Here is a 19,502-nt window from a genome sequence, read left to right as displayed (position 1 = left end):
GGGCAGGGTCAACGGTACATCTCTTTGCCAGTCAGCTGGAAAAGCCAGTTCCCAAGCTTAAAAGAACCACCATCTCAGCTATTTCTTTTATGTCTCTAATGCACATTCCACAAGCCGCTGTGAAAATCCAAACATGCCCAGAACGGGCAGCCTTTACCTCGAAGCAAACAATGTATCGGTGTAAACAGTTCAGAGATAGAAGACACACACAGGCTAGGAAAGCAAGAAGGAGAAAGTATGCGCCCTGATTGTAGGTCTTGGGGCAGGCAGCCTGTCGAACTGAGTCAAACCTAGCCTAAGGGAGGAGAACTGGTCTTGCAGCAGAGGCAAAGGTAAAGTGTGCCCTCGAGTCGGTGTCAACTCCTGGCAACCACAGACCCCTCTGGTTTTCTTGGTAGAATACAGGAGGGGTTGACCATGGCCATCTCCCCTGCAGTATGAGATGATGCCTTTCAGCATCTTCCTATATCGCTGCTGCCCGATATAGGTGCTTCCCATAGTCTGGGAAACATACCTGGGGGGATTCGAATCGGCAACCTCTGGCTTGCTAGTCAAGTCATTTCCCCGCTGCGAATTAGGCACACTTAAATCCAATTTCCCGCTTGCGCCATTCGGTGGCTGGTCTTCTGGTAGCAAGCAGGAATTGTCCCCTTTGCTAAGCAAGGTCCACTCTGGTTTCCATTTGAATGGGAGGTGTGTGAGCATTGGAAAATATTCTACTCCGGGGATGGGGCCATTCTGGGAAGAGCGCCTGCAAGCTTGCATCCAGAAGGTTCCAAATTCTCTTCCTGGCAGAATCTCCAGATAGAGCCGAGATTCTTGCCTGCAACCTTGGAGAAGCCGCTGCCAGTCTGTGTAGACAATTCTGAGCTAGATGGACCAGTGGTCTGACTCTGTATAAGGCAGCTTCCTCTGTTCCTAGCGTAATCTGAGTTTTCATGCCTCTGTGCATACTGCAAGCTCTAATTTAATGAATAACTTTAGGTGTATAGCCTGGATGCTGACACTCCCTGCCCAAGTATGTTGTTGCACAACCCTGTGAATCACACCAGGAAGGCAACAGGTGCAAGAAGCAGGCAAAAGAGGACCCATCACATTTAACTAGGAAGCCAGCCCGCTGGAGAGAGCAGGACTTGGATCCAAGTTATCACGCTCAGGACTGTACTGGGGACAGAACAACGGCCTTGAAAGCAGTGTTCTCTCTAAATTTTTTCATCTGTGTGCGGAATGAATTTTGTTCTAGATGGCAGTATCAAGGCAGTGTGTGAGCACGTATATTCAGAATGGATCCTTCCTGATTAAACCTGAGCGGATCTAAAATTAACTGAGCGGACATCAAAAAAACACGTGACCGCGCCTTAGAGGGAACACCTCTTGAAAGATCAGGGTTGCAGAGCCAGAAGGAGTCAGATTTCCAGCTGCAAACCCCAAGAGGATTCTCAGCATTTAGACAGGAGAGCGCTCCTACATCTGGAACACGGAGAACCAGAGCACCACACTGGGAGAGCGTCCGGCTGCAAAGGTCCTGGAAAATGCCAACAGTTCTTTGGGAAAGGGAGCTGGGCCAACATTAGGAACAGTAGTTCCAGAGCGGAGAATTTGGTTACAGAGTTTCAAGGAATTAGATTATGTCTTAAATTCATGCCTCACTGCAAAATATCTCCTGTTGCAAAACTAAAACCCATCTGCTTTTGAACAGGCATCTGAAAAACAAAGCTTCAAGTCACTCATGACTAATGCAGTTTAGCTTTGTGCATATTGGGGTGAGAAGACAGCCCTGGCCCCCACCCTGTGCTTCCTGCTCTATTTCAACTTGGATACTGTGTGTTTCAGATGTTGAATTCCCAGCTTTTAAAAACTTATTTGGACAGTAGTTCGTGCCAATTATTAAGAAGAGAGCCCAAATAAGAGGCATTCATGCAGCCCTTTCAAATGCCAAAAAGTCTTTGGGCCACACCAGCATGAAGTTCAGGGAGTGCTGTGGGCCACCCCCAACCTCAGAGGCAGGATGAGTACCAGTTGCAGGGGAGTAACAGCAGGAGAGAGGGCATGCCCTCACCTCTTGGACTTGTGGACTTCTCAGAGGCATCTGGTGGGCCACTGTGCGAAACAGGGTGCTGGACTAGATGGGCCTTGGGCCTGATCCAGCAGGGCTGTTCTTATGAGTCTAGACACTGTACTGCCCTGTACTGTGCAGAACCAACTTAAGTGGCACAGTGGGGAAATGCTTGACTAACAAGCAGAAGGTTGCCAGTTCAAATCCCCACTGGTACTATATCGGGTAGCAGCGATACAGGAAGATGCTGAAAGGCATCATCTCATACTGTGTGGGAGGCGGCAATGGTAAATCCCTCCTGTATTCTACCAAAGACAACCACAGGGCTCTGTGGGCACCAGGAGTCAAAATCGACTTGACAGCACACTTCACTGTGCAGAGGTCAGCACAATGGGAAATGGCTCTCACTCTGAAGGGTTCTTGCCAAAATGGCCGTGACTTGAAAAATAATGATTTAAAATAAAATACTTGTAAAAAAATAGGTAGCACTTGCAGACTCACTGAAAGAATTACAAGATGGCTCAACATTGCATAAGCTTTTGTAGGTGACAAACCACTTCCTCAGATGCTGAGTTGTTACTGGAGCAGCACAGGAAAATGGGCAGTTGAAAGCGGATGACAGGAACAGTCTAAGATTCTTAAAGGGGCAGGGGTTAAAAATGCATCAAGTACAATCCTTAGAGCGTTACAGGAAACCATATTCGGTACATGGACCCAGTGGCATCATCTCCCAGGCTCATACACATAGGCATCGACAAATATGCTATATGTAATAAAGTAAAGGTAAAGCGTGCTGTCAAGTCAATGTCGACTCCTGGCGACCACAGAGCCCTGTGGTTGTCTTTGGCAAAATACAGGAGGAGGAGTTTACCACTGCCGCCTCCTGTGCAGTGTGAGATGATGCCTTTCAGCATCTTCCTATATTGCTGCTGCCCGATATAGGTGTTTCCCATAGTCAGGGGAACATACCGGCAGGGATTCGAACTGGCAACCTCTGGCTTGGTAGACAAGCCATTTCCCTGCTGCGCCATTAGGCAGCTTGATATATGCAATACTCAGCATCACATGTCCATCAGCCATTTATATCAGGCAAGGAGTTTGTCACCTAGGCAAAGACTGAACGGACACAAATCTCACATCAGAAACAAGAGTACCAAGAAACCCGTCACTTACTGACAGGTCACCTTATTTTAACATACAGGATTGGCATGTCATGGACGTGAGAGTGTTTTTACTGAAAAAGATCCACTCTAGTAGTCATGTGGACTGGGAAATAGCAGACAGGCGTAGATCTTTCCCCACTGTGCTCTTAAGAACGGGCTCTGTCTCTTTTAAAGGATTCTTCCAGCAGTGAGAAAAGGGCAGCACCGTGTGAAGGTGAGCACCATGGGAAACGGCTCTCATGCGGAAGGTGTTTCACCAAGGTGGCCCCCACTGGAAAGATACTGAGGTTTCTGGGGCACCACCTACTCCGAACAGGAAACTTTGCTGTGTAACTTCCTGTCTGTTCCCGGGGCATGCTGGGAAAAACAATCTACTATACTAGGATGGGATCCGAATACAGTGGAAAAAATGAAGATCACTGCTCTATACTATTGCTAGCTTTTTTGAAGTTTAAGAATTGCGAACTGCACCATCTGTTTGGAGCAATGCTTATTTTAGACAAGGCAAGAGTTTAAAGCTAACTTCCTGAACACCTTGTGTTGGAACTTGAATGAGAGGAAATCTACCGAAGAGAAACTCGCCATGGCATCCCACTGTATGTTGTGGAAACCCATAAACACCACATCCCCTGAACCATTAGCACTCCCCTTCACACCCAAGTCACCAAGATTAAGAGGCTAGCTTGAGGAAAAGACCCAACTCCCTTGGCAAACAAAGCCGAGGCCCATGTCAGAGATGCACAAAGTTGCCAATACAGTTTAGCAAAATATACACAGCATTCCAAGAATCCCAAAATGCCTCATTCCCCTTGAGTCACCAATTTTCTAAAAAGTGCCTAGTAGTTAACAAATTTCATTCTGTTCCAAAGTATTGTTGGGGGTGGGGAATGGAAGGGCAGGAGAGAAGGAAAGCATGACAATGCAGGACGAAGCACGATATCCACAGGCACATGGTAAAACCAGCTAAGACAGGATTGTTTTGTATCAGATGCTTTGTTGCCCTACAAATGCAGGAATCCATGTTCCATCATTCCCAGACACTATGGCCATGGCCACTGGCTGTGGTCCAACAACATCTGAAAACTCATGTTTGAGAACCCTTATTGAAAAATTGGTCTGGTGGTAGCAAGCATAACTTGTCCCCTTAGCTAAGCCGGGTCTGCCCTGGTTGCATATGAATGGGAGACTAGAAGTATGAGCACTGCAAGATATTCCTCTTGGGATGAAGCTGCTCTGGGAAGAGCAGAAGGTTCCAAGTTCCCTCCCTGGCAGCATCTCTGAGATAGGGCTGAGAGAGATTCCTGCCTGCAACCTTGGAGAATCCGCTGCCAGTCTGTGAAGACAATACTGAGCTAGATGGACCAATGGTCTGACTCAGCATATGGTAGGTTCCTATGTTCCTATGGTTGCAGGCAAGAGTCTCTCTCAGCAAATCCTATTTTTAAAAAAAAATCTTGTCCTATCTTGGAGATGCTGCCAGGGAAGGAACTTGGAACCTTCTGCTCTTCCCAGAGGAGCTCCATCCCCTCAGGGGAATATCTTCCAGTGCTCACACATCAAGTCTCCCATTCATATGCAAACCAGGCTCCCATCGTCTCCAGCCTCAGTGATTTATAGAAAAGCCCTACTAGTTCAGGCGCAAGGGCTATCTAGTCCAGCATCCTGTTTCCCATAGTGGCCCACTTGTGCTAGCAAGCATGAATGGTCCTCTTTGATAAGCAGGGTCCATCCTGATTTGCATTTGAGTGGAAGAGTCCACTCTGGCACTGTAAGATATTCCTCTCAGGGCATGGGACCACTCAGTGAAGAGCAGAAGGTTCTAAGTTTCCTCCCTGGCATCTCCAGGATAGGACAAGATTTATTTATTTTTAATATAGGACAAGATTTTTTTATTGAACCAACAAACTACCAAAGTATACAGTACGTCTCCAGGATAGGGCTGAGAGAGATTCCTTCCTGCAACCTTGGAGAAGCGGCTGCCAGTCTGAAGACAATACTGAGCTAGATAGACCAATGGTCTGACTCAGTATATGGCAGCTTCCTATGTTCCTAACACTTTCCCCCTTTAACAGATAATGAGGGGTTCTGTCAAGAGTCTAACACTCGTTTTATGAGCTCCAAAACAGAGCTGCTCAGTGAGGGAGAAAAGCCCAAGGCCATGACAGAGCAGTGGAGCTCATGATTCTCACACCATAACAAATATGAATGGAATGGCAAGGCAGCTAACCCTGACTGGTACAAACCAACCAATTATCAAGAAAATGGTTACAGAGCCACAGAGTGTAAGAACGCCAGTCCCTGAAGAGCGGCAGTAAGCAACAGTCATCTTTACCAACAATTCAATCACAGTTCTTCCTTCCAGCCAGAGAGCTCTCCAAGGAAGTATTAGCCAAGACAAAAGTCAAGAAGAAATAAGCAGACAGATGGACACAGTTAAGCTATTTCAGAATTCCTCTTTGCTCTGACTTACCCTCATCTGTAAAAAATAATAATAATCAATGATCTTTCACATCACCTTAGTCTCACCTAAAATCATATGTTTAGATTTAACTTTCTTGGCATATCATCAATATTTGTATTCCTCTCTTCCTCAAAGGAGATTAAGGGAGCATATCTTGAGTTACTACATCTTTTTCTTCTGACCAGTCCAGGTTCAGTTGCAAGTGAGTTACTGGTTTGTCCCTAAGATTTATCGGGATTAAAAGCTAGTCTTTTTGGTCCAAGCCCAAGCTTTTATACTTCAACTACATCACAATGGGTCTAGTACAGATTCTATGTATGCATATGCGAGGGCCCAACCATAGAACCCTTTTTAGTCTTGGACTGGGGATTCCAGGCTTCTTGATGGAAATACTCAAAGACTGGTTTAAAAACACACACCCAACTTTCAGTTCTTCACCACAGACTTGCCTAATTCGGTTGTCAGGTAAATGATCACAAAGCCTTGAAAAGCAAAGTTGATTTCTGCTTGTGGTACTCTTCCAACCTTTTAGGAGCATCTAACAGGGCAGCTGCGTAATGGCGCAGCAGGGAAATGACTTGATTAGCAAGCCAGAGGTTGTCAGTTCAAATCCCTGCTGGTATGTTTCCCCGACTATAGGAAACACCTATATCGTGCAGCAGTGATACTGAAAGATGCTGAAAGGCATCATCTCATATTGTGTGGGAGATGGCAATGGTAAACCCCTCCTGTATTCTACCAAAGACAAGTACAGGGCTCTGTGGTCTCCAGGAGTCGACACTGACTCAACAGCACACTTTACCTTTTAAGCTAGTACAGATTTATCATTTGAGAGACTTGAATACTGCCGAGACAAAGTTCTGGGTCAGGTCACTAATATTAACACCCCTGCAATGCACAGATCCATTGAAATGATTACCTGAACTCAACAAGCACTTTTTCACCCAAGACAGAAAGTCATACAAGTGAAATGCAAACAAGAATCCTAAGAATCTTAAGAGAGCCAGCATTGTATAGTGGTTAAGTGTTGGACTAGAACTGGGAAGACCCGAGTCTGAATCCTCATTCAACCATGGAACTCACTGGGTGACTCTGGGCCAGTCATGTATCTCTCAGCCTAACCTACCTCACAGGGTGGTTGTGAGGATAAAAATAACCATGTACACCTCTGAGCTCCTTGGAGGAAGGGCAGGATATAAGTCTAAAAATTAAAAAATAAATAAAAATAATCATTCCATGGGAAATGAGATAGGAAGAACTACAGCACACAATAGACCAGCAAAGTCAGTAAGATTCTAAAGTCACAACAAAGTATCAAGTGTCAGCACAGATTCCAGAGAAAAATTAGACAACAGAGCTCTGCTCTGACCCTTTAACAAAACTCCCCAACACCAGGGTTGGTAAGAAGTCACACACTCGCAGAACAGAAGGAGCCCCAAATCTTCACCTAAGCCAGATCAGAGTAACTCTAACCTCATATATTTGTGTAATAAATAGACTCTGTTGCCCACACACTGCAACTCTATTACTGGAACTGTACAAAATGGACAAAGCACCTACCCCAGAGGGCTTGCCATAAGCCACAGACAGATGAGACAGAGATTAAGGAAATGGTCAGACACAAGTTGTGCTGAAGGGCAACTTTGAGAAGGGAGTCAGGACTGGAGAATGAAAGCAGTAGTCATTATTAATGTAGCATGGTACTTCCAAGCCATAAATATACCACCTTCTCATATTGAGTCAGATCTTTGAACCATCATCGTCATCATCATCATCATCATCACGTTTATCTCCCACTCTTCCTCCAAGGAGCCCAGAGCGGTGTACTACATACTTGATTTTCTCTTTCACAACAACCCTGTGAAGTAGGTTAGGCTGAGAGAGAAGTGACTGGCCCAGAGTCACCCAGCTAGTTTCATGGCTGAATGGGGATTTAACTCGGGTCTCCTAGTCCAGCACTCTAACCACTACACCACGCTGGCCCTCTACACCACCATCTAGCTCAGTTTTGTCTATCTATACTGAGTTGCAGTAGCTCTCCAGGAATTCAGACAGGAATCTTTCCCAGCCTTACCTGGGGACACCAGGGACTGAACCTGGGACTTTCTGAACTCAAATAGGTGCTCTATCACTGAGCTACAGCCCCTCCCAATACATGTGACAATACTGCACAAAGTACAAAAGGAACACAGGGAGCTGCCATATAGTGAGTCAGACCCTTGGTCAATCTAGCTCAGTATTATCTACACTGACTGGCAGTGGCTCTCCAAGGTTGCAGGAAGGAATCTTTCCCAGCCCTACCTGAAGATGCCAAGGATTCTTCTGCATGCAAAACAGATGCTCTATTTCTGAGCTTACTGCCCCATCCCTAAGGGAGGAGATCTGGTCTTGTGGTAAAGTTAAAGTGTGCCCATGGAGTTGGTGTCGACTTCTGGCAACCACAGAGCATGAATTGTCCCCCTGGCAAAGCAGGGGCCAGCCTGGTTTGCATTTGAATGGGTGACTACATGTGAGCAGTATAAGATATTCCCCTTAGGGGATGGGGCCACTCTGGGATGAACATCTGCCTGCTTGCGTGCAGAAGGTTCCAAGTTCCTTCCCTGGCATCTCCGAGATAGGGCTGAGAGAGACTCCTGCCTGCAACCTTGGAGAAGCCGCTGTGTAGACAATACTGAGCTAGATGGACCAATGGTCTGACCCAGAGTTCTCTCTAATTTTTTTCATCTGTGTGCGGGAGTATCAAGGCTGGGTGTGCACATATGCATTCAGAGTGGGGCCTTCCTGATTCAACCTGAGCAGGATCTAAAATTAACTGAGCGGACATCAGAAAATGTGTAAGTGTGCACACACATGGTTTGACCCACTGGTCTGACCCAGTATATAGTAGCTTCCTATGAATATCTTACAGCAGACAGCACTCACATGTAGTCTCCCATCCAAACACAAACCAAGATGAGCCCTGCTTAGCAAAGGAGCAAGTAATGCTTGCTACGAGCCACCTAATGGCACAGCAGGGAAGTGACTTGACTGGCAAGCCAGAGGTTGCTGCTTCAAATCCCCACTGGTATGTTTCCCAGACTATGACAAACATCTATACCGGGCAGCAGTCTCATACTGAGCAGGAGATGGCAGTGGTAAACCCCTCCTGTATTCTACCAAAGACAACCACAGGGCTCTGTGGTCACCAGGAGCCCATACTGATTTTACAGCACACTTTTACTTACTTTACCAGCTCTCCACCCAACAAGGGCAGCTCTCTGCCCAGAGGAGCTCACACTCTAGAGTTCCACGCAGCAGACACAGACCCCCACCCACCCCAAGCCTCTCCAGGCTTGCAGAGCTGTTAAGGCTACAACCCTGAGCAAAATCACCTGAGGAGTAAACCCTATTGTCCTTAATGCAACTTAGTTTTGAGTAAATACATGCATCGGAGCAGCCTCTTACTGTAGCCCATGTCCACCGACACACCTCTTTTGCGTCTGATTTGACCGTGGCCATATGAGAAGAATAGGGAGGCTACAGCCTTCAGAAGAGGCTAGATTCCTGCAAGGGGTGGGGGCTGCTCATTCTTGCCTCGTGAGAGCCCCCACCATTAGATTCAAGGCAACTCTCCCAAGGCCTCCCTGGTTCCTCCACTACCCCACCCTCAGCAACCCAAAGACCCATTTGCAGGTGTGGAGGGGGAGGAAACGCTCCCTCCCACCCCCCATCTTGAGGAGAGGCCTCAATCCTCCTCCCCCCCAGGGATTCTCAGACTTTGAGTCCCCAGAGGGTGCTGGACTACAAAACCCACTATCCCCAGCCGCCTGTGCCTGGAAATGATGGGAGTCCAGCACCCTCTGGGGCCCCGCGTCTAGGAGCGCCTGCCCTCCTCCAAGGAGCGGGCTCTGCGTGTGTCCTGCTTCGGCCTGCCTCACCTGGAAGGGATTCACCTCCACCGGGTCCGCGAAGGGGTTCGTGTCGAAGGCCGCCATGGCCAGTTCCGGGCTAGCTCCGCCGCTACCTGCTCCCAATCCGGTCCGCTGCCTGCACCCTAGAAACCACACAGACACACACTTCCGGGTGGGCGGCCCGCTGCGCCTGCGCAGTCCGTCCGCCAGCTGCTGGTTCCTTTCCCTGCCACGTGACAAAAGACGGCTTTATGACCTCATCTGGAGAGAAAGGCGGAGCGGGGGGAAGAAAGAAACCTCCGTACGTGGTTGGTACGGAGCATGTGCGCTCCAGAAGGCGGGGGAAGCGTAGAAGAGCGGAGGGAAAGAGATCTCCTGGGCATGCGCGCTGAGTCATGCGAGCGTTCGTGCGTACGTATTGGCCTTAATGTTTTGCTGAAAGATGGATTGCGTCAACGGGTGTGGGCCAAAGAGGTAGCGGACTCCGGATTAATTTCTTTAAAGAGGCAGGCACGCTGATTTATGTCTCTCCCGCCTCTTACTTAAATTATCACGGATTCCTGTTGTAAACCGCCTTGGGCAGTTGTTGGAAAGGCGGGATGTAAATATGGTGAATCAATAATTTTCAAAACGGAAGACTGAAAATAAAGTTCCTACGTGCAGATGGTCTTTCGGTTAAAAAAAAAAAAAGATAGCCAAGGCAGCTTGCAAATGAGTTTAAAACCCACATGGGACATAAAGTCTCATGCACATCAGACAGCAGCAGCAACATCAGGACTGATAAAAGTCCCAATGTCAACTGTAGTTAAAGCTGTCAAAACCGTGGTATTAGGCTGCAGTATCATTCATTCATTTATTTATTTAATTAACATGTTTCTGTACTGCCCAAAACATGCATCTCTGGGCTCCAGTTAACAAAATCATTTAAACATTAAATTCAATTAAACAATTAAAATCATTTAAACATTAAAATCATTAACATTGAAATCAGTTAAACCCCAAAATTAAAAGTATTAAAACTATAAATCTAATTAAAGGCCTGGTGTGAATAAATGCATCTTCAGTGTAAACAGTAACATCTTCAGTGCCTTTTTGAAAACTGCCAGAGATCTTATTTCAACAGGGAGCATATTCCAAAGCCCAGGGGCAGCAACGAAGAAGGCCCGTCCCTGAGTAGCTGCCAGACAAGTTGGCAGCAACCACAGACGGACCTCTCCAGATGATCTTAACAGGTGGTGGGACTCATGGTGAAGAAGATTTAAATACCAGGGCCTAAGTGGTTTAGGGCTTTATAGGTAATAACCAGCACCTTGTATTTTGCCTGGAAACGTATTGGCAACCAGCTTAGCGCTTTCAATACAGGAGTAATATGGTCTCTCTGAGATGACCCAGAGACCAACCTGGCCGCTGCATTCTGTACTAACTAATGTTTCCGGGCTACATACAAAGGCAGCCCCACATAGAGCGTATTGCAGTAGTCAAGCCTGTCTTCTCCAAGGCTGCAGGTAGGAATCTCTCTCAGCCCTATACTGGAGAACCCAAGCAGTGTTTCCTCTAATTTTCCTCATCTGTGTGTGGAATGAGTTTTGGTCTGGGTGGCAGTATCAAGGCAGTGTGTGTGCACACAGGTATTTAGGGTGGGACCTTCCTGATTCAACCTGAGTGGGATCTAAAATTAACTGAGCGGACATCAAAAAACATGTGAGCGTGCACACATGTGCACGCCTTAGAGGGAACACTGGACCCAAGTCTGCGAACCCCTGCCCTGTGAATCCCCCCACCAGATAAAGCTCTGGCACTGTTCACTCCTCAGTGGATAAGAGTGAGGAGACTCTGAATCTCCTGCTCTTGCTAGAAATCATTACCTCTTTCAGCTCACGTCAACCATATCGCAAGTCACCTTTTCCACAAGCAACAAATCAGAGGGAGAACAACGTTCTCCTTCATGCTGTTACTGTTGTTAATATTGATATTATTATTAGGAACATAGGAAGCTGCCATATACTGAATCAGACCATTGGTCTCTATAGCTCAGTATTGTCTGCACAGACTGGCAGCGGCTTCTCCAAGGTGGCAGGCAGTAATCTTTCTCAGCCCTATCTTGGAGAAGCCAGAGAGGGAATCTGAAGCCTTCTGCTCTTCCCAGAGCAGCTCCATCCCCTAAGGGGAATCTCTTCCAGTGCTTACATATCAAGTCTCCCATTCAAACGCAACCGGGGCAGACCCTGCTTAGCTATGGGGACAAGTCATGCTTGCTACCTACCACAAGACCAGCTCTCCTCTCCTATTAATAATGTTAATAGTATTAATACCATTTTTCAATAACAACAACAACAAATGTGCAAAGAGTTTATGTAGCAAAAAGAAACAGGAAAGTGGTTTGTCCCCAAAGGGGCTGTCTGAAAAGAAAGACAAGGGAAACACCATTAACAGCCAGGGGGACTAGGGATGCTGTGCTGCTGGGACTGCATAGGGTCAGTTCCTCTCCCCTTGCTTATTTATTTATTTACATTTATATCCCACTCTTCCTCCAAGGAGCCCAGAGCGGTGTACTACATACTTAAGTTTATCCTCACAACAACTCTGTGAAGTAGGTTAGACTAACTATATGGTACCTGCCCTTGCAAAGTTGCCTCTTGGTTCAGTTAGCAAAAGGAATGAGAAGGCTGTTCCCTGTCCCAAAGAGGCTCAAAGTCTAAAAAGGGGGAACATAGGAAGCTGCCATATACCGAGTCAGACCCTTGGTCCATCACACTCAGGATTGTCTACACAGACTGGCAGCGGCTTCTCCAAGGTTGTAGGCAGGAGTCTCTCCCAGCCCTATCTCGGAGATGCCAGCAAGGAAACTTGGAACCTTCTGCATGAAGATGCTCTCCCCAAAGCAGTCCCATCCCCTATCTTGCAGTGTTCACCCATGTAGTCTCCCATTCACATGCAAACCAGAGTGGAGCCTGCTTAGCAAAGGGGACAATTCATGCTTGCTACCACAAGACCAGCTCTCCTGGTCTTGTGGGACCAGGAGACCAAGGAAGACACCAGCAACAGCCATTGGAGTGATGCTGTGCTGGGGCTGGATAGGGCCAGTTGCTCTCCCCCTGATAAATAGAAGAGAGCCATCCCTTGAAAAGGTACCTCTTGTCCTACTTTTGCAGGGATTATGTTATCTTCACAACAACCCTGTGCAGTGGGATAGGCTGAAAGAGTGACTAACCTCAAGTCCCCCAGTAAGTTTCATGGCAGAGAAGAGATGTAAACACAGTTCTCCCCGGTTTGAGTCCAACACTAACCACTGGACCACACTGGATTTTACCAAAGCAGGAAGAGTGTAGCAAGGTCATGACTATCTTAAATACAACTTTAGCAGGAGAGATTGATTTTAAAGACCATCCTGAAACGTGTCAGTCAGAGTGGCTCAGTTGATAGTACAGGACTGGGACCTGGGTTCAAAACCGGGTCCATCATTCCGGGCTTTCCCACTTCATTTGGGGTTGTCACTGTTAGTTCTGCAGAGTGGCTCTTCAACAACACCAGAGAAGAACTGGTCTTGTGGTAGCAAGCATGAATGGTCTCCTTTGCAGAGCAGGGTCTGCCCTGGTTTGCATTTGAATGGGAGACTACATGGGTGTGAGCACAATTAAGATATTCCCCTTAGGAGATGGGGCCGCTCTGGGAAGAGCATCTGCAGGCAGAAGGTTCCATGTTCCCTCCCTGGCAGCATCTCCAGATAGGACAAGATTTTTTTAAAAAAAAAAATAGGACAAGATTTTTTGATTGAACCAACAAACTACCTTCCTATCTGAACTATTTATAAAAACCAGTAACGACTCCGGCTGTGCTCTACTCCTGCTGCTGCGCTCAGTAATCCAGATCGTCAGCGCCTTGCCGCGGCTGCTGGGCTGAGAGAATCCGGATTGGGGAACTACCTTTCCCGGCGTGCACGGCCGGTCCCGGGAAGAGGCGTGGCGGCTGCTCTCCTTTTGCCGGCTGGGAAACGAGGCTGGTATCGGCGGAAGAATGGCAGAATTGAGAGGTGAGTGGTGGTGTGGCTGGCTGCGTGTAGACGGGGCAGGAGAAAGCGAAGCTGGTCCGGATCCGGATCCTCGCTTAGCAAACGCGCCCATAGGGCATGGCCTGGAGCAGATCTGGCCCTGGGGGTGGCTGCTCACCTGAATTACGGATGTAGGGGGGTCGGATGGATGGATGGATGCTGCCGCCGCCGGAGGAGGAGACCGGATTTGGGGGACGGGGGGACGGAAATGGAAAATGTGCATCTGAATGGAAAGCAACGCTTAGAGACCATCGCCTTGCTTGCTTGCTTGCTTGCCTCCTCCTTGGTTTAAAATGGCAGGCTGAAAAAACAACAACCCTAAAGTAAAATAAATGCAGGAGTTAAGGAAGGGTGCCACTTTTCTAAAAACAGCCGACAAAGTTGCAAAACGGGCAAGCTTTCCGACTCCAACGCGACTCGAAACACAACAGGCGCTTCTCTCTCTGTTCTCCTCTGCACGCGCTTCTTCTAGGCTAAGCTCTCGCCCAAATAAAGCAGCGAGTGCCCTGCGAAGCTCGCCCTGTACGGCAGGCGTTCTCAATAGGGGATCCGATGTGGTGCTGGGATTACAGCTCCCAGGATCCCTGGCCACAGAGGTGAGAGGTGAATATCCCCCAGGCTGGGAACCCCTATCCTACAGAGACCATGCCTAGGATGGCATCAAGGGCACCCCCCCCTCCCTTTTTAACAGTCTCCGTCTTGATTAAGAGTTTTAATGAACACAGAGATTTGCCTGCCTCTTTGTAATGTTGGCCCTTAACAGAGAGATTACCTGCAACCTTTGGATGCATGCTTGAATCGGTCCCTCTTTAGGTTGTGAGCCCTTTGGGTACAGTACATCTTTTCCTATGTAAGCCACTTTAAGAACTTTTTAGTTGAAAAGTGATATACAAATAATCAATGATTATAATTATGTTATTATTACTATTAAAGGTAAAGTGTGCTGTCGAGTCGGTGTTGACTCCTGGCGATCAGAGAGCCCTGTGGTTGTCTTTGGTTGACCAAAGACAACCAAAGACAGGAGGGGTTGACCATTGCCATCTCCTGCACAGTATGAGATGATGCCTTTCAGCATCTTCCTATATCGCTGCTGCCCAATACAGGAGTTTCCCATAGTCTGGGAAACATCCCAGCGGGGATTCAAACCGGCAACCTCTTGCTCCCTTTTATTATTAATATTTAAATCTCGTGGCGGTGAGCCAGTGTGGTGCAGTGGTTAGAGTGCTGGACTAGGACCAGTAGTAGGACCGGGGAGACCCGAGTTCAAATCCCCATTCAGCCATGAGACTTGCTGGGTGACTCTGGGCCAGTCACTTCTCTCTCAGCCTAACCTACTTCACAGGGTTGTTGTGAAAGAGAAACTCAAGTATGTAGTACACCGCTCTGGGCTCCTTGGAGGAAGAGCGGGAGATAAATGTAATAATAATAATAATAATAGAGTTGCCAGCTTTTCTTCTGCAACTTAAAAAGTTGCATGACAACCAAAAGTTAAGCAAGCAATACTTTTCTTGACATCCAGGTCCAGTGATGGGAAAAGCTTCATGCCTGTTTGCTGTGTGTCCATTTAAAGATCACTTACTCTGTGAGGAGACACACAGTGGTACACATCTGAAAGAAAAGTTGGCAGCTCTAATGGGATGAGATGGTTGGCTGGCCCCAGGATGGAGGGTGCCGGGTGCCCTTGGGGCCATCTTAGCTGTGGCCTGTGTTAGGAAAGCTTATCAGAGCACTGGGATTCTGTTGTTCCGGATTGACACCTGGACTGTGCTGAATTTGCAGGGCTTTCTTTGAGTCGATGCATAGCCCAAAAGGACACAATACAAAACCGGGCAGGGCACCCTCTAAGGCACGGTTTCTCAACGTGTGGGTCCCCAGATGTTATTGGACTTCAACTCCCATAATCTCCAGCTCCAGTGGCCTTTGGCTGGGAATTATGGGAGTTGAAGTCCAATTACATCTGGGGACCCACACGTTGAGAATCCCTGCTCTAAGGCTTCCGCATGTACACACATTTTTTAATGTCTCAGCAGTTCATTTTAGATTTTCTGCTCAGGCTGAATCGGGAAGGTCCTAGTCTGAATGTATGTACGTGCACACTACCTTGATACTGCCGCCCAGAACAACAACAAATATTTATATACCACTCTTCAACAAAAAAAGTTTCCAAAATGGTTTACATAGAGAAATAATAATAAATAAGATGGACCCCTGTCCCTGAAGGGCTCACAGTCTAAAAAGAAACTAAGATAGAGACCAGTAACAGTAACTGGAGGGCTACTGAGCTGGGGCCAGTTGCTCTTCTGCTTAATAAAGAGAATCGCCACGTTAAAAAGGTGCCTCATTGCCCAGTTAGCAAGGGAACAAAACTTATTCTGCACATAGATGGGGGAAAAAAAATCAAGGCAGGCACCAGTCCTGCGTTGTTTAGTAGCTGGATAGAAGTGGGGATCTTGCATTATGGAGACCTGATCGGGGGAAGCTAGTGGTCCAGTCTGGGCCCAGCAGGATACTCTGTGGTGGAGCAGGTGAGAGGATGTGGGAGGGGAGGTGGTGTGGATGTGGGTGGGGAGGTGGTGTGTCTATAAGAACAGGGATCCCTTGGGGAACTGGCCCATATCGAGTGTCTGTATCTAAGTCTAGGGACCAAGGATAGATTGGGACTACTGTTGGGGTACAAGTCACCCTGTTGTTCCCTAACTGAGCTGACAGACCTGGTTGCAGGGTTGGCATTGGAGGCAGATTGTTGGAGGGGGGGACTTGGACGACAACAAATATTTATATTCCGCTTTTTAACAAAAGTGTCCAAAGTGGTTTACATAGAGAAATAATAAACAAGATGGCTCCCTGTCCCCGAAGGGCTCACAATCTAAAAAGAAACATAAGATAGACACCAGCAACAGTCACTGGAGGTACTGTGCTGGGGGTGGAGAGGGCCAGTTGAACACTTCATTGTTCACTATGGGACTGAGTTGTCGTGAGCAGCTCAGGAGTTCATAGTGATCCTGACAACTGTGCGCCTATCCCAGGTGGTCTCTGGACCAATGCATGTTGCTGATCACATGCTTGATATGGTCTTTTACTCTGATCAGGGTGGTGTTCCATGAGTGGGGACTCCTGTTATTTCCCCATTGTCATGGATGGACCACCGTCTAGTTAAGGTAGGACTTGCAACCACAACCCGCCTCTGCAGGGGTGAAGGGCCTATTAGGTTGGTCTGCCTGAGAAGGTTATTGGATCCAATGGGATTCCAAGAAGCCTTGGAAGGGTTTCAAGTTAGTCCTGCCAATGATTCTGTTGTTGTTCTGATGTATACTTTGAATAATGAACTCAACAGAGCAGTGGACACCATCCAGTGTTCCCTCTTAGAGGGCTTCCCAGATGTTGTTGACTACAGCTCCCAAAATCCCCAAGCAAAAGCCATTGCAGCTGGGGATTCTGGGAGCTGTAGTCAACAAAATCTGGGAATCCCTTTTAGAGGTAAAACTGACACCATCACTCCTAAGCAACCTCTCCGACCTGCTTCAAAATCAGCTCCGTGGTATTCGGAAGAATTACGGGAGCCGAAGCAATGAGGTAGATGACTAGAGCACAAATTGAGAGAGATTCAACTCGAATCCAACAGGTTACAACATAGAGCACATCTGAAGATCTATGCAATACGCACAGCAAAGAAACAATTCTTTTCTGTTCGAACTGCATCTGCAAGTTCACGCCCAGAGGAGTTGTCTTGGGTTGTGAGAGGGTTAAGACAAGCCCCCTCCTCCTTGAATCTGAATGCCAGCTGTTATGCCTTTAATGGTTTTTTCACAGACAAAATCTCTCATATTTGGGCCGAACTGGGTTTTACAATTAAGGCAGAGTCTGTTATGGAGGTATCCTACAACTCCTCTTATGTGGTCAGGCTGCATCACTTTCAGTTTGTGATTCCTGAGGATGTGGACAAGCTGACTCTAAGTCCTACGACTTGTTCTCTTGACCCTTGCCCAACTTGGTTTGTTTCATCTGGTAGTCGTATTATTGGAGAGGGTCTGGTAAACATCGTAAATGCTTCTTTGAGGGAGGGTAGGATGCCTCCTTGTCTTAACCTACATTGGAGCCCTCGGAGTTAGGCAACTATGCCTTTCTCTAATCTCCCCTGGTTGGGGAAGGTGACTGAGAAGATGGTGGCCTCTCAGCTCCAGACAGTCCTGGAGGAAACTGATTATCTAGACCCATTTCAAACTGGCTTTTGGGAGGGCTATGGGGTTGAGACTGCCTTGGTCAGCCTGATGGATGATCTCCAACTGGCTGTTGACAGAGGGAGTGTGACTCTGCTGATCTTTTTGGACCTCTTGCTGGTTTTCAATACCATGGTATCCTTCTGGATCTCCTGAGGGAGGTGGGATTAGGTGGCAGTGTTCTACAGTGGTTCTGTTCCTAGCTCTCGGGTAGATTCCAGATGGTGTTACTTGGAGACTGTTGTTCTGCAAAGCAAGAGTTACTCTATGGAATTCCACGAGGTTCTGTACTGTCTCCAATGCTCTTTAACATCTACATGAAATCAATGGGAGAGATCATCAGGAGATTTGGTGCAGGGTGTTACCAATAGGCTGATGACTCCTAAATCCCTATCATCTTTGTCAGGAAATGCCATAACTTCCCTAAATGCCTGCCTGGAAGTGGTAATGGGCTGGATGAGGGATAACAAACTGCAGTTGAATCCAAACAAGACAGAGGTACTGCTTGGGCGGGGGGGGGGGGGGGGTAAAGACCTGAGAGATGGTTTAGATGGGGTTACACTCCCACTTCAAGATCATTTACGTAGCTTGGGAGTGCTCATGGATCGAACACTCTCTCTGGTTTCTCAGGTTGAAGCAGTGGCCAGGATAACTTTTTATTAGATTTGACTGACATGTTGGCTACGCCCATTTCTGGAGGTAAATGCCCTTAAAACGGTAGTACCTATGCTGGTGACCTCCAGGCTTGACTACTGTAATGCATTCCACGTGGGGCTGGCTTTGTCCACAGTTCAGAAACTACAACTGGTACAGAATGTGGCAGCTTGTATACGGCAGCTCCATATGTTCCTATGTTCCTAACTTCATCCCCTCCAGCAGATGTTGGCCTACAACTTGCATAATCCCTAGCTATTGGCCACTGTGGCTGGGGATTATGGGAGTTGTAGTCCAAAAACTGCTGTAGGTGGGGAAAGTTGAGCAGGCCTGCTTTAGAGTAACTCTAGTTTTCCTGAAATGAAGACTGCCCCTTGTATTCAGGCTTTTGTGCAAGGAGCTGTCCCTCGCTGCTCTTAAATTTTTAGCTGCCTCTGTTCCGTTTTTTATGTTTTGACTGAATTGTTTTTATCCTGTTGTGAACTGCCCTGGGGTTTTAGGACAAAGGGCGGTATATACATATAAATAATAAATAAGTAATTCTCGAGTAGGACTGTTCAGTCATGGCCTGAATGTCAGCCAGTTTTCCAATTGCCTGGGAGCAATTACAACATTGGCAAGAGCTCCTGGGGGAGCGATGGGGGCAGGTGGAGTGGACCTCTCCGTTGCTATTAAAGCGGAATGGGTGCATATTGCTGGGCACGCTGCCCAAGAGAAACAGAAGGAGGTGGGGAGGGTGGAGGAGAAAAGATAGAGCCCCTCCCCTCGTGACTGGTTGCAGGTCTGCATAGGTGTATAGCTCTGGACTGCACGACGTTGAGCAGCCCAGAGACAGGAGCTGCAGGAAGGTTAGGAACAGAGGAAGCTGCCATATACTGAGTCAGACCATTGGTCTATCTAGCTCGGTATTGTCTTCACAGACTGGCAGCGGCTTCTCCAAGGTTGCAGGCAGGGATCTCTCTCAGCCCTATCTTGGAGATGCTGCCAGGGAGGAACCTTCTGCTCTTCCCAGA

At 47.5% G+C, this 19,502-nt stretch overlaps 2 protein-coding genes across 5 annotated transcripts in view; one reads left to right on the top strand and one right to left on the bottom strand.

Moving 5' to 3' along the window:
* SCAMP2 (secretory carrier membrane protein 2) overlaps nt 1-9,813 on the bottom strand; it is a 35,695-nt gene extending 25,882 nt beyond the window's left edge. The window contains exon 1 of one of the 3 annotated variants that reach the window (XM_053271978.1): nt 9,598-9,813. In XM_053271978.1, the coding sequence (XP_053127953.1) occupies nt 9,598-9,654 (57 nt within the window). In that variant the 5' untranslated portion in view covers nt 9,655-9,813. The remainder of the gene's footprint in view (nt 1-9,597) is intronic. The other 2 variants (XM_053271976.1, XM_053271977.1) reach the window with 2 other exon arrangements.
* A 17-nt stretch (nt 9,814-9,830) lies between these two features.
* The window catches only part of MPI (mannose phosphate isomerase), a 24,154-nt gene continuing 14,482 nt past the window's right edge, over nt 9,831-19,502 (top strand). Inside the window, exons 1-2 of one of the 2 annotated variants that reach the window (XM_053271974.1) lie at nt 9,831-9,981; nt 13,389-13,600. In XM_053271974.1, coding sequence (XP_053127949.1) covers nt 13,585-13,600 — 16 coding nt within the window. In that variant the 5' untranslated portion in view covers nt 9,831-9,981; nt 13,389-13,584. The remainder of the gene's footprint in view (nt 9,982-13,388; nt 13,601-19,502) is intronic. The other variant, XM_053271975.1, reaches the window with a different exon arrangement.

This window comes from Hemicordylus capensis, chromosome 10 (genome assembly GCF_027244095.1).
Source record: "Hemicordylus capensis ecotype Gifberg chromosome 10, rHemCap1.1.pri, whole genome shotgun sequence".
In the NCBI taxonomy this organism is placed as follows: domain Eukaryota; kingdom Metazoa; phylum Chordata; class Lepidosauria; order Squamata; family Cordylidae; genus Hemicordylus; species Hemicordylus capensis.
The sequence above is the reverse complement of the archived record's forward strand: the minus strand, read 5'-3'. Positions and strand labels throughout refer to the sequence as shown.